The 21,823-nt window shown below is 41.7% G+C and overlaps 1 protein-coding gene across 28 annotated transcripts in view; it reads right to left on the bottom strand.

The window, feature by feature from the left end:
• Nucleotides 1-21,823, bottom strand: part of LOC311059347 (neurexin-1a-like) — a gene marked incomplete at its 5' end in the record, with an annotated part of 638,872 nt that overhangs the window by 337,858 nt on the left and 279,191 nt on the right. For 20 of the 28 annotated variants that reach the window (XM_084077185.1, XM_084077200.1, XM_084077202.1 and 17 more), the window contains 2 exons: nucleotides 275-397; nucleotides 18,331-18,357. In XM_084077185.1, coding sequence (XP_083933311.1) covers nucleotides 275-397; nucleotides 18,331-18,357 — 150 coding nt within the window. The remainder of the gene's footprint in view (nucleotides 1-274; nucleotides 398-18,330; nucleotides 18,358-21,823) is intronic. The other 8 variants (XM_084077204.1, XM_084077191.1, XM_084077196.1 and 5 more) reach the window with 1 other exon arrangement.

The raw sequence follows: 21,823 nt of genomic DNA, 5'->3' as shown, positions 1-21,823 counted from the left end.
TTGTTTATTAAAGAGCTGGAGAGACAGGGAGACTCCTGTTACTGAACTAACACTATAGCAATGATTACTATCAGAATACCTACCTTTAAGCTACAGTGCATACGGTAGCAATACACTTATTTGTTAAATTAGTTTGTTTCTCTCTTTTGTTCCGGTAATGGAGCTTCTTACCTATATTACGAAAGCCCCAACGATTGCCTTGAAAGATCTATAACTCTAAAAACCTGAGAAATGTCTATTCCATTCTAGGAACCTGGGATAAGAAGTAATATACCTTCCACTGGCGGCAGATCATCAACGGTCAGTTTCAAACTCTTTCCCCTCCTGAACACGCGCACCGTGTGCCACTCGTTATCGTTCAGGTTCTGGCCCGCAAAAATAGTCTCTGGTCCTTTGCCTGCAGGACAGCCCAAACAATGGTTAGAACACACATGCATGCTTATAAGACTGATTTACACTTGGTCGTGTGCACCATGCTGAGTACCAGAAATAGCTGATCTATTCACCTTATTCCTGGTAGTAGGTAGGAAAGTAGGGGAGTGGGGGGGGGGCTGGGGAGCCCCATATCAAGGGCTTTCCTGTTAACCAGTGTTGCCATGCCTGCTTATAATAAGCGACTTTGGGCTTGATTCTTAAGTGTAGTTGCTTATTTTTGCATGCGTCCTAATGTCGTTTAAACCAGTGGTTCCCACATTTGTTTCATGTCAAGGACCCCCATATTAATATGTATTTTTCCGCGGACCCTCATTTTGACCCTATTTTGTGCCGGGGACCCCCATACAAGATTTTTGTTATTCAAAAATATTCGTAAAATCTCACTTTTCCCCCCCAATATTTTTTTGGGAAACAGCAGATGTACAAGCTCACAACATGTCACGATGTGACGCGTTGTCAGCTTGTAGATCTGCTATTTCAAAATAACGGACGTAAAGTGGTCAAACTTAGCCTGGTCGCTTTTTTTTGGGGGCTTGTTTTCATAGACCTGGCAACGCACCGATTACCTGCATTACACCTGTAGCCTACTAGAGAGGAAGTGGACAGATATTGAATGAAGCGGCAGAAAAAGGGCAATGGCGCCGCCCGGAGAAGGGCCAAGAATAAGGTGAATAAGTGAAACTCAGCTTATAGATCTGATATACTCGGTGCCACGACACAGGAGCGCAAGCTAAGTATGAATCATCCTATACAGTACACACGCATATACATCATGAAAAGACAAACTAACAAAGAGGAGATAAAGAGATGGAGAATAAAGAGGGAGGTGAGAAGGAGTAAAGTGTGAGTTTAAGTGGTTTGACAGAGGAAGGTAAACATAGTTAATGGGCCATAAAAAAAAAAACACACATCGCTCCCGAGTTGCATTCCTCTGTACGGGACGGTTCATTAGATGAGAACCTCTAGAGTTTATAGAGTTCTGACTGAACACTTGCTTTCGTCAAACAATGGAGGAGGATGGAGGCAGCCGTTCAAATGAAGAAGCCAGGTTGTTATGATATTCTTAACCCTTTGAGACCGGCTAACGCATCTCGTGTCATTTTTTAGATGTATTAGGCAAACAATAGCAGATATACAAGCTTATAGCGTGTCATGAGCTTGTATATCTGCTATTTATTTTTGTTAATCTTGAAAATGCGTGCAAATCTTTGAATATATATATATTTTTCGAAGCAAACATTTTTAACTAAAATCTTTGCTTCTGGGTATTCTACAAATGTCTTCTAAATCCTAACAGTTATTTTACTTGTTTTACTTATGTTGCTATATCAGTGGTTCTCAAAATAAATTCATGTCAAGGACCTCCAAAATGATATGTATTTATCCGCGGACCGCCCCATCTCAAAATATTTTGTTCCAGGGACCCCCAGAAGCAAAGATTTGAGTTAAAATGTATATATATATATTCAAAGATTTGCACAAATATTTCACAATTTTAAAAAAAAATAGCAGATCTACAAGCTCATAGCGCGGCACTCGGTGCCGCGCTATGAGCTTGTATACCTGCTATTTTTTGAATAGCCAAAGAAATAAAATAAAAATACACACAGGTTAATGCAAGCTGATGTTGCATGGGATTCGCATCTGCTCGGTAGCCTACCAGAGACAAACACGCTTCGATATAATGTACAATACAATGTGATTATGATATCATATCATGCCAGGTTAAGGGGTTATAAGCAATACACAACGGAAATGGGGGAGATAAGCTCATGAAAGCATATAAATGCCTTTCTATAAGCTTTGTTATGTGGGTGAAGTATTTGACAAACAGGCCACTTGGTGGCAGCAAATGACTACCGGACAGCTTCAGCAGAGCAAGACAAGACTCTAGTAGTCTACAGGGCATCACTCTCCATCTTGTTTACCTATCTAGACTGGCAACCCAATATTCCATTTCTCTCATCCAAAACAACAATAAATGAAATAGTGATGCAGGGAAGAACGCCTGGTATTAAAAATTGAGCCTTCTTGACATGGAATGGCAGATAAGTTTAGGCTCCCTCACAACAAATCAGTATAGGAGAGAAAAAAGAAGAGAAAATAGCAGAATGTGATTTCTATTTGCACAGCAGCAGAACATGAGTGGGTGTGTGGAGGATATACAGTATGCCTTGAGTGAGAAAGCCAGACAAAAGCTTAGTATGTATTGTATTGTTATGTGACCTGTTGGTTAGGTCATCGTAGCATGCCCATCATTATTATATTGTGTTACATTTTATTTTCCCGGTATTGTTATAGAAACTGCACATATACTAATGGACATTCACTTCAGCAATCAACACATTTTGAAAAACCAACCATTTTAACCCATTCAAGCCGGGAACGCATCTGTGTGTCATTTTTAGATTTCTTTGGCTATTCAAAAATAGCAGATCTACAAGCTCATAGCACGGCACAGAGTGCCGCGATATGAACTTGTAGATCTGCTATTTTTGGGGGAAAATGGAAATGTGGAAACATTGGGATTTTTTTTTTTCAAGCGAACATTTGTAACTCAATATCTTTGCTTCTGGGGGATTTTACAAATGTCTTCTAAATCCTAATAGTTTTTTTATTTTTTAAACGTGTGTTGCTGTAAGTGGTTCTCAAACTTTTTCATGTCAAGGACCACCCAAAATGATATGTATTTAGCCGTGGACCCCCCCCTTCTCAAAATATTTTGTTACGGGACCCCCAGAAGTTGTAACATGAGTTGTTGACGAATGTTCGCCTAAAAATATATTCAAAGATTTGCAAATTTTTTCACGCTTTAAAAAAAAATTAGCAGATCTACAAGTTCATTATGAGCTTGTATATCTGCTATTTTTGAATAGCCAAAGAAATCTTAAAAACGACACTGTTGCGTTCCCGGTCTTAAAGGTTTAACACTGCTGCTGGGACTGTGCCAGAGTCGAGCAGACATGAATGAGGATATCACAACAAGCTGTCAAGGTGCCAGGAAAGATCAGAAGAGAGACCGTAATCACATTCAACCATCAAAGAACGAGAGGGAACCGTGTGCCGCAACTCATTTTCCAGAAAATCAATCAATCTCTCTTCAAAGGTACAGTTAGAAGTATTTAGAAATACCCATAGCCAATTATACTACGGCATGACTCTGTAGGAGGAAGAGCCATCTAGATATATTCTGTCTGTCTGTCTGTGGGTCTCTGTGTGCGTTAGAGTTCTCAAATTCTGCCCAAACCAGACAACATTTTTCGGGTCGGGCCCAACATCTATGCTAATTAGTCAGGCCGGGCAGAACCCTCGGGTTCCGTGAAGAAAAGAAAAACGGAAAAAAGTCTATTACTATAATCTATTACCGAAAAAAGAAATTGCAACTGCCCGTAACGGCCTATCGGTAAGGCTAACGGAAATGGCAGTGGATGTGTGTGAGCTCAAAGTGAACTTTACTCAGGTATCTAGTTTGTCGCGTCCGACGTTCCTAGCCCATGTTATTAAAGAAAAACGGGCGACAATGGCCAAAACTCAATCGAAAATCGGCAAAAGTGTCCGTTTTCAAGATATTTTGGCCATTATCTCTGGAACGGAAGGTCCAATCTGCTCAGTTCAAAGCTTGTTGGGTGCGTGACTTTGAGGACATTAAGCAAATGGGGACCTTTTTGGCCTAAAGGTATGGCAATTGTTCGGGCCGGGCCAAGCCTCGGGCCGGCTCAGTAGGCCCAGCTAGGGCCGGGCCTTAGTTTTCAGGCCTGTTGAGAACTCTAGTGTGCGAGGGGCTAATCTCCAGGGCTAATCTCGCAAACCGACCAACGACATTTCTGGAAGTATTTCCACAATGTTTACCAATGATGTTAGTACTATAGTATTTAACTTTTATGTTTATAATGGAAGTCATCGGTGGTCGAATCGGGCTGAAACCTTGCCCCAATTTATAGAGTCATACATCACAGCTGACTGATGTCATACACATGGCAACCTAAAAGTCTGAGATCCACATGGAAGCCTGTGCTGTTATTAAGGCTCACGTCTGTTGTCTTTGGATGTCTTGTAGGATTTGTATCATGTCGTATACTTAGCCCCTGCGTGTTCCCCTGCCAGGCTCACACACGCATAACCAAACAGACCACTGAAGACAATATTAAAAGTCCCCAGGCTTCAGATGCCTCAGCCACTGTGGTGGGGAGGCAATTCAGGAGGGGTGGGGTGGAGGGGACGGGGGGGGGACAGGTTCATTCCACCGAACCCATTTATGGCTATTTATTTATTCCCCCCCCCCTCCTTTTTCTACTATCTTCAAAGCCCCCCCAGTGCAATGTGTATGCAAATGTGTGTGAGGGTGCCAAAGCACTGGGACACACTCAATCTCTGAGGCACAGTTCTGCTTTGTAAGCACTAAACACACCGGGGCGGGATTGAAAAACCACACGACTTGGTGCGAGGGATTAAAAGGGAAAGGGGGGTGGGGGGCCAAGGAGGGGGGGGGGGGTAAGATATGAAATAATGGGATGGAGTCAGACTTGAAAGGATGCTTGATCTTTGCCTTCCATCATCCTGTCCTTGTTGCTCTCTCTCTCCATGGAGGAAAGAAAAAGGGAAAAAAGGGGGGAGAGGAAAGAGGTCAAACGTATTAACCCGTTAAAGTCGGGAACGCATTTGTGTCATTTTTTAGACTTCTTTGGGCTATTGAAAAATAGCAGATATACAAGCTCGTAGCGCGGCATTAGATCTGCTATTTTTGAAGAAACATTGTGAAAATGTGTGCGAATCTTTGTATATATATTTTTTTTAAAGCGAACATTTTTTACTCAAATCTTTGCTTTTGGGGATTCTACAAATGTCTTCTAAAACCTTATTTTTTTTACTTGCTATAATATCAGTGGTTCTCAAACGTTTTCATGTCATGTCAGGGACCCCCAAAATGATATGTAAAAAAATATATATCAAAATATGCTGTTCCAGGGACCCCCCAGAAGCAATTTCTTTTATAAAAAAAAAAGATTTGCACTCATTTTTACGATTTTTCAAAAAAATAGCAGATATACAAGCTCGTAGCGCGGCACTATTTTTTAATAGCCAAAGAAATCTAAAAATGACACACAGACGCGTTCCCGGTCTTAATGTGTTAAGAAACACACGCTCCTGTGTGACACAGACCACTGTTGAGGTATATAGGATTATGCCTGCAGTAGGGCCATATGATGCCTGTATGGTCCGAGCCCCTGGTCTTTTGCTTTCGCCGCCGCCGGCCAAAGATAGCGAGGACTTTTATAGTCGGGGGCTCACTGCAGTATAACCCGGGACCTCTCTGGTGTCCCTGCCTGATGGTGATCTATCCGCAGTGATGGATCTACGGTTGCCTCTCCTTGCCTCATTGACTTTGGCCCGAGGGGGGAGACGGTGGAGAAAGTATAGCCTGGTACAGGGGGCTAGAGAGGAGAGGATGTGATTATCCAGTCAATCTGTGCTCCGGCTGTACTGGCCAGATGACAGGCTAGATACGGGTTCTTCTGGACGCTGCCCCCTTTACGCCGCCACTCGCCAGGGCAGACTTTTTTTTGTTGTTTTTAACTAAATTTTTATCCCACGATTATTTTTTCTTTTTAAAGATTTTTTTGGTTTTTTTTTTTATGCCTTTATTTATAGGACAGTAGACTGACAGAAAATGGGGAGAGAGATGGCGAATGACACGCAGCAAAGGTTGTCGGGATCGGGACTCGAACCCGCGACACGCTGTGTCAGGTTGGCATTGCCGCCAAGGTTACCTGGACCGCCACGCTGCGGCCCAGGCCTATCCCAAGATTTTTGTAACCCTTTTTTTTTTTTTACCCAGTGCCAATTGCCTAAGCTTGTAATCCTGGGCGCTACTCTCCCTCTACCAGCCTGGGGAGAGCCCCTAACTGAGCTCATGCTTCCTTCAATGCATGAGGAGTGAGCAGGCTGCTTCCTATCACCTGACAGGGAGGGAGTTTCCCCAGTAGGACGTATAGCCCGTGGAAGGAACACGTTATTCCAACCAGTTCCTTTCCCCTCCATCAGGCGCCCTGACTGACCAGGTGGCGGCAGTATAGAGACAAGGATTACTGCATGTTTTTGTGAGGGTACCTACCCTAGGGAACACGGACACAAACATGGGGAGAACATGCAAACTCCACACAGAAAGGCCCTTTTGCCAGCCCCACCTAGGGTATACGGGCACTGATGACGCGGAGGAGAAAACATGCCCACAGCAGCGTCCCCGGCAGGGGAATCGAACCCAGGACCTTCTAGCTGTGAGGCGACTGCACTTCCTGACCCCGCCGCACATAGCAGGTCAGCGCACAACGCCTGCACGCCACGCCCTCCACAGCCACGTTAATTAAGGAGACCCGCTTGTTCAGATCGATGCTTTGCTAATTGAGAACCGGTTGTGAAAATTGTTCAAACATTCAGAGGTTAAACGGTGTTAAAAAAGGCATATGATGACAATCAATAGTGACCCATTAATTTGCGCTACACAGTAAAATCCCTCAGTGTTAATTTGATCCATTTGTAACTCTGAGAGCGTGCAAATGGAACCAAATGGACCCTTGCGGGTCCATTTGGTTCCATTTGCACTCTCTCAAGAGTTAAATGAATGCTCAGGATTTTACAGTTGTATTCAGATGGCCTTTTAAGTGCCCCATAAACCGGAGACTGGCTCCCAATATGATCGGGACGAGTGGGTTATGCTCTTTAAGTGTGAAAGGGCTCGTTTCTGTCTGTGATTACATTACACAGCATGAATGGAAAACAGTCCGGTATAAACGTGAATATGAATATGGAGCGTCAGACGGAGGCTCCGTGGCTCTTGTTTGACCCACCAAAGATGGTGTATTTTTAGAGCTAATTGCACAAGCGTGTCACGTAGACCGTCATCTCGTGTAACACAACGCTTCACCGTCATGCTGTCACCGTAAATTAACATCATCACGTTTTGTGTGTGTGTTTTTTTTTTGTTGCAGCATTCCGTTTTTGTTCGGTTCCTAATGTGTGTCCATTACGATGACTGCGGCTGCACCCACGAGACCGGCTATTTGTAAACTCTGTTCATGAAACCAAGACACCGCACTGGAAAATCCTGAGTGTTGATTTTAAAGGGATAGTTCACCCCCAAAATGTTTTTTTCCTATCAATTAGTCGGTTACATGTCGGCTTTCCGACATGTCGCCTTTCCGATGGTTACTAACCCTATACCTAACCCTAACCGGACGCGGAAGCCACATAGTCGGAGTAGTGGGATGTCGGAATGGAAGGCGGTTAGCCAATTAGTCGCCCCATGGAGACTTGAGGGGCGGCCATAGCTGAATGGTTAGTGAGCCCGCCTAGGGAGCCAGAGGCCCTGGTTGCCCCAGGTTCGATTCCAGGCCAGGTCAGCATATGTGTCGATGAAATGAAATTTGTCCCTGAGCAAGACTCTTAACCCCTAATTGCTCACAGGTTGTCATTGGAAACAAGACCACAAGGACTTTCATGAACGACCTGTTAAAAGGAATTATCCTTATCCTTACTTGAATTCATGGATATTTTTTTTTTTTGTCTCATTCCTAAGCAAATAATTTGATGACCGGCAGCGGTTCCGGTAGGGGAGACAAAGAGTCTCTTTTGTATCTACTACTGGAACCGGTACTCATTCATTCATACATTGGGAGGTGAAGCGGCGAACAGTCAACGCCAGCGTCCTCACATCACTTCCCACATTCACATCACACACCAATGGTGGCAAGCTAGCGCCGACCGACTCATTGGAGGCAGTGTAGGGTTCAGTGTCTTGCCCAAGGACACTTCCACATGTGGACAGGAGGAGCCGGGATTCGAACCGCCGATCCACAGATCATCGGACGACCTGCTCTACTTCCTAAGCCACAGCCTCCCAATGTGGGGCATTATATTGGTGATGTCAGAGAATCTCTGAAGAACTGCCAGAGTAGCAGCCCCCGGCCTCCCCCCATTTTAAGGCATGGCTCTGAAGGGGGTCAGGTCAGCAGTACTGACACAGGGTCACCACGCCGTTATTAGAACAACGTCTTGTTTTAATTCTAGCAGCTGTGTTGTTGTCCCATAATAAACATGGTAGAGAATTAAATAGACATGCTTGGGCACATGCTGAAGATTAAGGTATCTCTTCATTTGCTATTCCCATCATGGCAGCCTTCACCTTCAAGCTCCATTACGCCCATATGAGCCAAGGTGAATATTCAAATCTGCCTCCGACTCGGGGTTGTCCATTAACCCATTAAGACCGGGGACGCATCTGTGCCATTTTTTGATTTGAGCAAAAAAAGCATTATTTTACACTTTGGCTATTCAAAAATAGCAGATATACAAGCTCATAGTGTGGCACCGAGTGCCGCGCTATGAGCTTGTAGATCTGCTATTTTTGAAAAATCGAGAAAATGTGTGCAAATTAATATTTTTATATTCTTTTAAAGCGAACATTTTAAACTCAAATCTTTGCTTCTGGAGGGTCCCTGGAATAAAATATTTTGAGATGGGGGTCCGCGGCCAAATACATATCATTTTGGGGGTCCCTTGACATGCAAAAGTTTGAGAACCACTGATATAGAAACATACGTTTTTTTCAGAATACTGTTGGGATTTAGAAGACATTAGTAAGAATCGGCCTCATGTCTGAATGGGTTAATTTGAACCGGGGCCACCTCTGGCAGAAAGGTTTTGATCACTGTTCTACAGTGTATTGCACAAGGATAGGGCCATGTGGGGATTCCATTTCAGCTTATAATACACTGACACTGTAATCAGTGGCTTGCAAATAAAGCCTCCAAAATGTCAGCAATCAAAGCTCATGAAAACATCAGTCTAGGAGATGATTATTGTTCATTCCCCACAATGCAAAGCAATGATCTGCTTGTCCTGCATTGAAGAAAAAAATCACACCCTGTGTGAAGGTAGCGGCGCCTTTGAATACATTATGTCATCGATATGTGTTTATAATGTGTTTATAGCCATGTGTCATGTGAAGCTTGACCAATCACTTTGTTGACGGGTCTGACCAATCAGAGCGTCGACGACAGATAAAGTTAAATTGAGGATCTAACTTTAAATAACTTACCTAGAAGGAGACTTTAGCCAAATAAAAATATATACAAAAAAAAACATGAGGAAATAAAAAATAAACCTTGACATCATAGTGATGTCATGAATAGTCCCCTTGCCTGACAAATCACAACCTTGACGGGCCTGACCAATCAGAACCTTGACGGGCCTGACCAATCAGAACCTTAACGGACTCTTGGATTCTCGATCGTCTCTATCAAACCATTCTGTCATAACGGATGACTGGGTCCCGAACTCAGACTTTCTATACATTCACCCTTCATCTGTTCTTGTATCTTTCTCTTTCTATTCGTCATATTAACTTTAAATAACTTACCTAGACGGAGACTTTAGCCAAATGAATAATAAGATGAAGTCATTGTCATCGTTTATATAGACATCGAATTCTATATTCATGACATCATAGTGATGTCATGAATAGTGACCAATCACAACTTTGGCGCACCTGACCAATCAGAACGTTGACGCACCTGACCAATCAGAACGTTGACGCACCTGACCAATCAGAACGTTGGCGCACCTGACCAATCAGAACGTTGACGCAAAAGCCAGGCATAGAGGGCTAATATCCGCTCTATACCTAAAGGTATAGAGCGGCTAGCGCCGCTAAAAATAATACTGCAGCACATGTGATCTGAATGATCAGTGACAACACAACACATTGTGTGAGAAATGCTATAAATACGCTATAAATAACACATTCTGTGTGGAAGAAAACAAATCTTAAGTCCAACAGAAATCCAGTCAGGTAAAAAGAGGGAAAATGAGTGGTGCATGGGAGAGGGGGATTTTTTTTTCTGCATTCACCCAGTAGATGGCTGCTCAGATGGCTGATGGCTCAGATGATCATGAGCTGTTGGCGTATTGCTCAGGGACACTTTGAGACTTAAGACTGGGCGAACCAAAACTTGAACCCCCCCCGCGCAACGTTTCCGATTCCCGGGCAGCCTGCCCTCTCCGCCCACTCATGGCCGTCTATAGCATTGGTTCTCAAAGTGGGGTCCGGGGACCCCCAGGGGTACTTGAGGGGATACCAGGGGGTCCCCAGCTAAATGATTTATAGGAACCAAATGGACCCTTATGGGTCTGTAACTCTGAGAGAGTACAAATGGAACCAAATGGACCCTAACGGATCCATTTGGTTCCATTTGTACTCTCTCAGAGTTAAATTAACATTGATTTTACCATAATTGGGGTCCCAGAGATATAAATGCCATTGAATGGGGGTCCGTAGCCTAATGCATGTCAAACTGGGGGTCCTTGGAATTTAAAATGGTTGAGAATCACTGCTAGAGAGCCGTAAAAATCTTCTCTTATGGGGGTCCCTGGCTTAACTTTTCAAATGGGGGTCCGTCGGCTAATAAGTGTCAATTTGGGGGTCCTTGACATGAACAAGTTTGAGAACCACTGGTCTATAGGTCAGTGGTTCTCAAACTTTTTCATGTCAAGGACCTCCCAAAATGATTTGGCCACGGACCCCCATCTCAAAATATTTAATTCCCGGGACCCCCCAGAAGCAAAGATTTGAGTTACAAATGTTCGCTTTAAAAAATATATATATTCAAAGATGTGCACAAATGTGAGATTTGTAGCAGATCTACAAGCTCATAGGCGCGGCACTCGGTGCCGCGCCTATGAGCTTGTGGATCTGCTATTTTTGAATAGCCTAAGTATAACATATGGATAAAGGGGTTAAAATAATTGTGACGCTTTATTAACTAATTTTGCTGGGGACCCCCTGGTACCCCCCAAGGACCCCACTTTGAGAACCAATGGTCTAGGTAAGTACAAGTACAGTAACTAGAAGACAAGTACACTTGTATACCTGCTATTGTCAGCAAGCAACACCATCATAATGTCTGTAATGGCTGCTGGTACACCTACAAACCAGTTCAGAGCAATCTGGGTTGATACACCGTAATAAATGAGAAACACAAGGATACTGCCCTCCTTCTGACACCTACCCTTCAGGTGCCCTTCACTCATCCAATTAGCCCCCCGTTGTTTCAGTGGAGCTGCTCAACGCTTGTACTGGGGGTATAGCTCTATTGTAAACGGCCCAATTCTAACGCATAATATAACTGTGGGGTGATGCAGAAAAACACAGCATGCACGTGTTTTGTACTGTAGCAGTCACATAAAGGTCACCTTTTCATCTAGACAAATTATTTAAAAATATATATATACAGTCACCCACAGATATATAAAAAAATAAGTGTAATGAAAGTATTGCTTTCCCCCAAAAAATTATTATGATTGTGAAATAATGATTTCAATAATTGTGTCGGGTCCCAAATTATTCTTTTTGTTTACCTCACGTTTTCAGCCCCAAGGACCCCCTAGCTGAAAGAGAGATGACGCAGGGACCCCCACTACATATTGTATACAATTGTATTTGCATAGACCAACACCAAACCTCCTTTCCCGAAAATAGCCGATCTACAAGCTCACAACGCCTCGCAGCGCGAGGCGTTGTGAGCTTGTAGAGCTGCTATTTTTGGCTTAAGTTCTCTTCAGAATATCGATAATAGGGTTCGAGTGGTTAATGTAAAAAGAAAAATCCAATCACACAAAGATTTGGCGGCCCCTCTGTAGTAACCCTGAGGGCCCCCTAGGGGTCCCAGACCCCCTGTTGAAAGAGCCCTGCTCTAAATTGATCAACCCCACCCACCCAAACACTTAGTGGCAGCTGCCATATTGGCGATGAAACAAACATGCGTGATTGCTCCCTTACAAGATGTACGTCAAGGGAAATAAGGAACCTTATGCAACCACGGTGTTGACGTTACGACAGTATACGATCTACCGGGCAGAATGTTGTCTCTTGCACCGTTAAATAGAGGGTCAAAAATAACCCAATATAGGGATGCATTAATACTGTATGAAAAAAAAAATCACTGCCTGTGATGTTCCCAAGATAAAGTCACAGGAAGACGAGTAGACGACACGTCAAGATGTCCTTTTACAGCCTACTGTAAAAGCTTACAGCAGCTGCCATCGCATCTCACCATACATTATGATCATAGTGCGAGTCCCTGAAAATGAATAACACGGTAAACACCAGCGTGAGCACCGTCCACAACTCCCCCCCCCCCCCCAACCCCAAATAAATAAGTCTATATGCAAGTGTTAAGTGTATAGTTTAACCCCTTAACCCATTAAGACCGGGAAAGTATCTGTCATTTTAGATTTTAACCACTTTAACCATTATCTTTATACTTTGGCTATTCAAAAATAGCAGATATACAATCATTCCATCTACAAGCTCATATCGTGGCACAGAGTGACGCGCAATAAGCTTGTAGATCTGCTATTTTTAGAAAAATCAAGACATTTTGTGCAAATATTTGAAAATATATGTATATTTTTAAAGCAAGTAAAGTTAGTAAACTAAAACACTTAGTTGACTCTGTGCCTGGTCCGCTCTTTTCCCTCCCTCCCCTCTCTCTCTGCACCAAATCTCGTATATAGGCTGAAAATAGCCAATCTAGGAGCTCACAGCGCGTGGTGCTAAGTGGAAGTGGCAGTGTTTTCTTCAGACAGCTCCGGGCGGCCCCAGGGATCCCAGGTCCCCTAATTGACAGTGATGTGTTCCGTGAATGGGTGATGAAATTCCTCATCCAACAGGCAAGCTGACCAGGAGCTGCATGCAGCGCCTGACAAGACACATTAATTAACCAATTAAGACCTGGAACGCATCTGTGTCATTTTTAAGATTTCTTTGGCTATTAAAAAAAAAAAAGCAGATCTACAAGCTCATAGCGCGGCACCGAGTGCCGCGCTATGAGCTTGTAGATCTGCTATTTTTGAAAATGTGTGAAAATCTCTGAATTTATGTATTTTTTAAGCGAACATTTTTTAACTCTGTCACAACTTATGGGGGTCCGTGGAACAAAATATTTTGAGATGGGGGTCCACGGCCAAATATATATTTTTTAAAACTGTTAGGATTTAGAAGACATTTGTAGAATCCCCAGAAGCAAAGATTTGAGTTACAAATGTTCGCTTTAAAAATATATATATTCAAAGATTTGCAAACATTTTCCATGATTTTTCAAAAATAGCAGATCTACAAGCTCATAGCGCGGCACTCGGTGCCGCGCTATGAGCTTGTAGATCTGCTATTTTTGAATAGCCAAAGAAAAAATAATAATTACACAGATGCGTTCCCGGTCTAAATGGGTTAACACGAGGGGAGGAGGTAGGGGGGGTACGAATATAATAAAAGGAGAAAAAAACAACAACCTAGAAACAGAATAAAATAAAATGAAGCACTAACCCTTTTTTTAAATAGAGCTTGGTATTTTAAAAGTGCATTAGCTTAACACAGTTCTTTCCAAGAACAGAACTTCAATTAAACATTCTCTCCTCTGACACAATTAGGTCTGAGAGGCTCTGAAAGAAATAACTGCTGCTTCCCTTTCTGAAGGAGCGAATGACGAGCATTTACATTGACGTCTCTTCAAATGTTTCATTCTTTTTCAATGACCATATTGAATCGAGAGAGAGACATTACATTAACCAAAGGTGTAAGAAAAATAATACTACACAGTAAAATCATTTGAGTTATTTTAACTCTGAGAGTGTAAAAATGTAACCAGGTCCATTTGGTTACATTACACACTCTCAGAAATACAGGAGGATGAGGTAATCAAGTTGATTCTCAAAAATATCAACCCTCTTCTTGCCAGCCAATTCAGAGAGAGCGCAACTACGGTTGATGCCCTTGTTCGGCTGGGACAGCAGTTCGAAAAGGACAGAGAATGTCAACAACAATACGAACTGCGCACCAAGCCCTCAACCAAGCAGCAAACCCAGCAACCCACCGAAACAAGGTCCAAGTCAAGCACCTCAGTCCGAGTCTGCATCCAATGTTGGACTGTTCTGTGGGAGATGTAACAAGAAGGGACATTCCCCGGACACTTGTTACTCTCAGCAACCCAGGAACCATAGTAAGTCCTTCAATAAAAAACAATCATCCAATCCTCACTCTCAGCAACATACAAACCAACCTACCCTAAGTGCTAAATACAAATGGATAAAATAACCCAGGATTTGATAGTGTAATAATACTAATAATCTGCTAATGCCTTCCTAACTCATTGGAAAGCCACTCTGAAACCCATCAAGCCTTACAAACTAGACCAGGCAGAAATAAACAGTGATCTTTACCTTAGCATCAATATCAGGTGTACAGCACATCGATCGTGGCTGAAGTTATTGTTCTACTGCACTTTAATTACATTTGCTGTGTCAAATTGAAAGCTATTTCAGACCAACACCTTCCCACTAGTTGGCAAACTACAAATCACAGTATATATGGCTGTGCTTTAGCTTACTTTCACCACTGCCTGTTGTCACAAAGTCTACGTAAGCAAGTAGAATAAAAACATATTCGAGAAGGGAAATAAATAACCAAAGCAGCTACTATAGCTTTAACCCATTAAGACCGGGAACGCAACGTGTGTCATTTTAAGATTTCTTTGGCTATTCAAAAATAGCAGATCTACAAGCTCATACAATTGCACTGAGTGTATAGATCTGCTATTTTTGAAAATCATGAACATGTGTGCAAACATTTGTAACTCAAATCTTTGCTTCTGGGGATTCTACAAAATGTCTTCTAAATACCAGTGTTTTTGTGAAAAACGTATGTTTCTATATCAGTGGTGCTCAAACGTTTTCTCGTCAACGACCCCAAAATTATATGTATTTGGCCGCCAACCCCCATCTCAAAATATTTTGTTCCAGGGACCCCAAGAAGCAAAGATTTGAGTTACAAATGTTCGCTTTTAAAAAAGATATTCAAAGATTTGCACACATTTTCTTGATTTTTCTAAAATAGCCAAAGTTTAAAATAATGCTTTTTAGCGCAAATCTAAAAATGACACGTTCCAGGTCTTAATAGGTTAAGTGTGGCAGACAAGAGGAAGAAGACAGCTACCTGTGTTCGGCGTGTGCTCAGATTACACCCCCACAAACAAAAAAAAATTACAAACTAAGAATGACCTTCTAAACCAAGCATTGTGAGAGCCAGGGAAACAGAGAGGGAGAGAGCGCTTACGGTGGTTTGGTTTGACTTGCATCCGCACAAAAACAAGAGGAGAGAGAGATGCAAGATGCATGAAGAAAGCTACTTAGCATTTAGAAAGGTGTAAAGAGAGGCTCCGAGCATGTCTGGAGGTCACAATGGTGCAACACCGAGAGAGAGGGAGAGAAAGGGAGGAGGAGGAACGTGTCGCCTCATTGTCAAAGTCACTCCGATTCTCATCAAGCTTTAACCCTTTAAGACCGGGAACGCATCTGTCGTGTGTCATTTCAGATTTCTTTGGGCTATTCAAAAAATAGCAGATCTACAAGCTTGTAGATCTGCTATTTTTTTTTTAAGAATCGTGAAAATGATCTTGCTTCAGGCTGGATTCTACAACATTTCTTCTAAAACCTAACAGTTTTGTTTTTAAAACGAATGTTGGCTATAATCAGTGGTTTTCAAACTTTTTGTATTTGGCCGCGGGACCCCTCATCTCAAAATATTTTGTTCCAGGGACCCCCCCCCCCCCCCAGTAGCAAAGATTTGAGTTACATATGTTCGCTTTAAAGAATATATATTCAAAGATTTGCACAAATGTTCAAGATTTTTAAAAAAATAGCAGATCTACAAGCTCATAGCGCGGCACTCGGTGCCGCGCTATGAGCTTGCAGATCTGCTATTTTTCAATAGCAAAACATCTTGTAGATCTGCTATTTTTTAATAGCCAGATATCTTGTAGATCTGCTATTTTTAATAGCCAAAAATCTTGTATATCTGCTATTTTTTAATAGCCAAAAATATTGTAGATCTGCTATTTTTAATAGCCAAAAATCTTGTAGATCTGCTAATTTTAATAGCCAGAAATATTGTAGAACTGCTATTTTTAATAGCCAAAAATCTTGTAGATCTGCTAATTTTAATAGCCAGAAATATTGTAGATCTGCTATTTTTAATAGCCAAAAATCTTGTAGATCTGCTAATTTTAATAGCCAGAAATATTGTAGAACTGCTATTTTTAATAGCCAAAAATCTTGTAGATCTGCTATTTTTTATTAGCCAAATAAATCTAAAAATGACACACAGATGCGTTCCCGGTCTTAAAGGGTTAACCTTCGCGTGGCCCTCCTTCACAAACGAATATCAAACACGCAACAACGTCTTTCGCCATGAAACGGAGCCATCTCCTCATAGTTGTGGTGGTGGTGGGGTGACTCACCACAAACAGAGACGCCAGGGTAAACTCACAGATGTCTCAATTACAAGTTGGCAACTTTGATCCCGATATAGTACTGACTGATAGATGCGTCTATCCAAATCAGAATAATTAAACAGGAAGACGAGCTCATGTTTTATGACCCCATGAGAGAGGCAATCATTAATTCATCACCCACCCGTTCCCTGAATAATAAATGTCAGGGAGGGGTTTGCACTCCCAAAATATTGCAATGTAACCTCTTTGTTGAGAAACACGTGCGCACAACACACACACACAAACACACACACACACACACACACACATACACACACATACACACACAGTGGTGTAAAGTAACTAAGTACATTTACTGAAGTACAGTACTTAAGTAACATTTTGAGGTACTTTTACTTTACTAGAGCATTCGTACACATACAGTGTACGAATCCCCCCCCCCTCCACACACACACACACACACGCTACACATACAGTGTACGAATCCCCCCCCCCCCCCACACACACACACACACACACACACAGTGTACGAATCCCACTGAAACATCTCCGTCCCTCTCTCTGTTTCTGCTCTGTGAGGCAGGTTAATGAGAATAATAAAATCACACTCCGTACTTCCTTTCTCTCTTGAAAGGCCTCATCAATTTGCAAGAGGTAAAAAAAAAAAGGGAAATAAGAAAAAGGGTTGGGGGTTGCTGGGAGAAATCATGCATGGTTGGAATACCTGCGCTTCCATAGCATGCATTTTACATCAGTCTGAGATTCACTAGTGCCATGGTTTGTTAATTAGGGAGAAGTGGGTGAGTGTGAAGAATGGTAGCGTGGGCTTGTCATTCATTTGAGCAGCGTGCCTCCATCTCTCCTCTCTGACTTGTTATATCCATGGCAGAGGCAAAACAACACCATGCGTTTTGTCCACGCAGGATGCCAGTCAGATATACTAGAATGAAAGTGTTTGTTTTTTTTAAAAACACTTTCCTATGCCAGGTTTTATTTGGGGACAAAAACGGGAACGTTTAGCAATTTTTTTCAAAAATGTAAAACGTAAAAAAAAGCTTAATTAATTTAAAATGTAAAACTTTTTTTTTTCATTTTTCCAAAATAGCTGATCTACAAGCTCCCAATGTGTCGCATTGCTACACATTGGGAGCTTGTAGATCAGCTATTTGGGAAAAACGTAAAAAAAAGCTAAACAAATAAAAAATGTAAAACGTTTTCCAAAATAGCTGATCTACAAGCTCCAAACGCGTCGCAACGCGACACATTGTGAGTTTGTAGAGCGGCTGTCTTGACTATCCGTCACGCAACAAAGTATATTGGGCTTAAAGTGGTTAAAAAAACAGGAATTTGGGGGATCGAGTCATGGCTGTAGACATAAAGCATAGGTTCATCAATCAAGTCAATTACACCAATAATACACACATAATCCATACATCAAACAAACAGCTGGAGCTGATGGACCAGCTGGCTTTTATATAGACACTTAACCCATAGAATAAACCCACAGTAAAGAGTTAGAGAAAGAAAGAGAAAGAAAGGTGAAACAGTAACTTACTGGAGGTACAGTTAATCCTGATACAATCTAGACAGGGAAAAATAGATGAGACATGAATACATCTTTCAACGTTACATCTGCAGAACATTAAAGCATTACAGTCCACCCGCTGGGGACGGACACATGGACCCTTTCCCTTTCCTCTGATGCTCTCTCTCTCCTCTAGCCCATTAAGACCTGAGGCGATTCTTTAAAAAAATCTAAATCCTAACAGTTTTTTGAAAAAAATATTTAAAAAAAATTGAAAAAAATGTTTTTTTGAAAAAAATATAAAAAATATTTTTTTGAAAAAAATATTAATTTTTTTTTTTGAAAAAAATATAAAAAATATTTTTTTGAAAAAAAATATCAAGATTTTTCAAAAATAGCAGATCTACAAGCTCATAGCGCGGCACTCGGTGCCGCGCTATGAGCTTGTAGATCTGCTATTTTTGAATAGCCAAAGAAATCTAAAGTGACACAGACGCGTTCCAGGTCTTAATGTGCTAGAGAACTAAAGCCACACTTTCATCATCATCTGGTACCAGCAGTACTGGAACAGTACGTAGTACGGTTTATCATAAAATAACATCAAGCCATGGACATTAAAATACTTTTCATCGTTTGAGACTTTCTGTATCGACATGGCTTTCATTTAAAAAATAACGCATGTGTTTTGAAAATGTGGTCAAATATTAAAATGTTATAACTACTTTAACCACATTAACCCTGGCACCTCTACTTTGGTTATTATCTTCAACAACAAAAAAGTGTTTGAAAAATAGCACATCAACAAGCTTGGATGCAGATTTAAAGGTAGGGTACGTGATTTGCGTTGGTTAAAATAATTGTTAAATAGCTCTATATTCTGATAGTACTCATTGCTATAGAGTGTTTGTTCAGTAAAAGGAGTCTCCTTGTCTCTCCACCTCTTTATTAAACAGAAAATGCATTTTCGTTTCATTTTCATTTTCATTTCCAATTTTATCCAACCAGGACAGAGAACTCTATCAGGATACAGATTAAACAAGTGAAATTAGAAGTGATGACACTAAGAAACTAGAAAAAGTGCTCCTCGGAGCACATGTCTCCGCCAGGTCGGGTAGGCTATTGTGGCCTCCTGGTGGCGCTATAATAGGCCAACGTGAAAAGGGTGCCATTTCTTCTTAGGCCTTGCACGACAATCAGACTGACTGCATTCATGATTTGAGGCATTTTGTTAAAAACATGTGTTTCGCTAAATTAGACCTGTTGGTGGCGCTATAACAGGCCAATGTTAAAAGGGTGGCATTTGTTCCTCAACATAGTGTGAATGTGCGTGCAAAGTTTGAGAGCAATTGGACGGTGCGTTCATGATTTGTGGAATTTTGTTCAAAACAAGCCAATAATGCAAACTTTAGATGTCAATCTTAGCCAATCAGTATGGAATATAAAAAATCAAACACATCCATCGTGATCACATGACTATAGAGATCATGTGTACCGATTTGCGTGAAATTTGGATAAAATTGGAAGGAGTAGTATAAAAAAATGTGTTTTACATAAGTCGGCCTCCTGGTGGCGCTATAAAAGGCAGATGTGAAAAATGCAGGGCAAAGGTTTTTCCTTGACCTATAGGGAGTGTGCATACAAAGTTTTACACAGATCGGTGCAATTATAGGTAAAAACACGAATCGGCCTGTTATAGCGCCACCATGAGGCTGATTTGAATATTTTCAAATAGTAGTTCTTCCTCGGCCTAATGGGAATGTGCGTGCAAAATTTCACGGAAATTGCATGCTGTGTTCATGATTTGAGGCATTTTGTTCAAAACGGAGCACTCCTGCAAACTTTGCAAGACATTTTTAGCCAATCAGGATGGAATATTAGAAATCTGAAAGACCCGTTTCGTTTAATGACAATAGAGATACTGTGTACCGATTTGCGGGATTTTGGGACAAAATCTGTAGGAGTACTGTCAAAAAATGTGTTTTGCACAAATTGGCCTCCTGGTGGCGCTATAACAGGCCCCTGTGAAAATTTTGGGGCAGAGGTTCTGCTCTGGTATCCAGGGAATGTGTGTGCACAGTTTGGCTGCGAGCAAGCCAACGGTGCCGGAGATTAGCTGTACACAGACAGATCGAATGACACACGGACACACGGACACACGGACGGACGGACAAGGGGTAAAACATACTCTCTCGCCATGCCTTTCGGCCTGGCGGAGACAATGAGCAGACAAAATTGGAACTGGAACACTATACAAATGAAGCTTAAAAATGGGTACTTTCTCCTGATTGGCTGAGATTTTGACACCTACCGGAACATTTATTTTCTGTTTATTAAAGAGCTGGAGAGACGGGGAGACTCCTGTTACTGAACAAACACTCTATAGCAATGATTACTATCAGAATATAGTGCTTTAACCTTTTAACAAAATACTTTTTGTTTTAACCCAAAAATATCACTTACCCTACCTTTAATTTAAAAAAAAAATCTTTTCAAGGTTTTATAGCCCTGTATAAAATATGTCTAGTGGTTAAGTAGAAGCACAGTGGTGGCTTGTCCTGCATTATGAGAGCATGAGATCTTGGGTCAGGGGTCAGGCAGAACCAGATGGTTGATAAAGACCAAGGCTCCATTCCTTATATATATATATATTTTGCACCCAATTGGACACACTGCACTCTAAGAGAACAAAATGTGGATTTCTGTATTTAAAATATACAGTAGTTTGTGTGGAATGAAGCTCCTGGTCCAAGTTATGGAGAACGTTGCACATTTCTCAGAGTACATTTCCAGTCCACCTCGTTATCTTTCTTGGAATTATGTAATATTGTGAGTGAGTAAATACTTGATAAGATCATACTATACTGCTGTACAATGAATTTCTACCATTACTACTTGTAACAGAATATTTCTACTTTGCAGTATTGATACTGTTACTTAAGAAAAAAATGTGAGTACTTTTTTTTTCCACCACTGGCTGTCTCTACCAATGTGTGGTATTCTCTCTCAGTATTACCTTCCTCCATCTCACTGACCCATGGTGGTGGGTGGTGTTGTTGTACTCTGAGAAAGGTGACCCAGATCTAGATCCTAACCCTCCTGTCCACTTGGCTCTGCCATGTCGTGTGTCGTCAACCGCAGCGGAAAAGTGGTCGCAACACAGCCAGAGACCAACACTAGCCCCGCCCTTACAGGGAATGCTCTGCTCTGCTTTACAAAAAAAGAAAGAAGAAGAAAATCAATGAAAGACAATATGGGCAAGAAAATGCAGACTCTGAAGAGCCGCAGCTAGGGGAACCAACGTGAAAACTGTGTGACACGTGTCACAGGAAAATCTAAAAGAAAAACAAAATATGTGGGTGCGATGTGGTTGGTCAGCCCATGTCCAGTGTGTGGTGCTGTTTTGGTTTCGGTGATGCTGTATACATGCTGAGCGGTGTTGATTTTGGCAGCTATTTTGATTTAGTTTTTTAATCAAAGTCTTTTGAATACATTTCCATTTAGTTCTAGTCATATTTTAGTCACC

The sequence above is a fragment of the Gymnoscopelus microlampas genome, assembly GCF_963454915.1.
Source record: "Gymnoscopelus microlampas genome assembly, chromosome: 13".
Taxonomy (NCBI): domain Eukaryota; kingdom Metazoa; phylum Chordata; class Actinopteri; order Myctophiformes; family Myctophidae; genus Gymnoscopelus; species Gymnoscopelus microlampas.
This window is presented reverse-complemented; position numbering and strand designations above follow the sequence as displayed.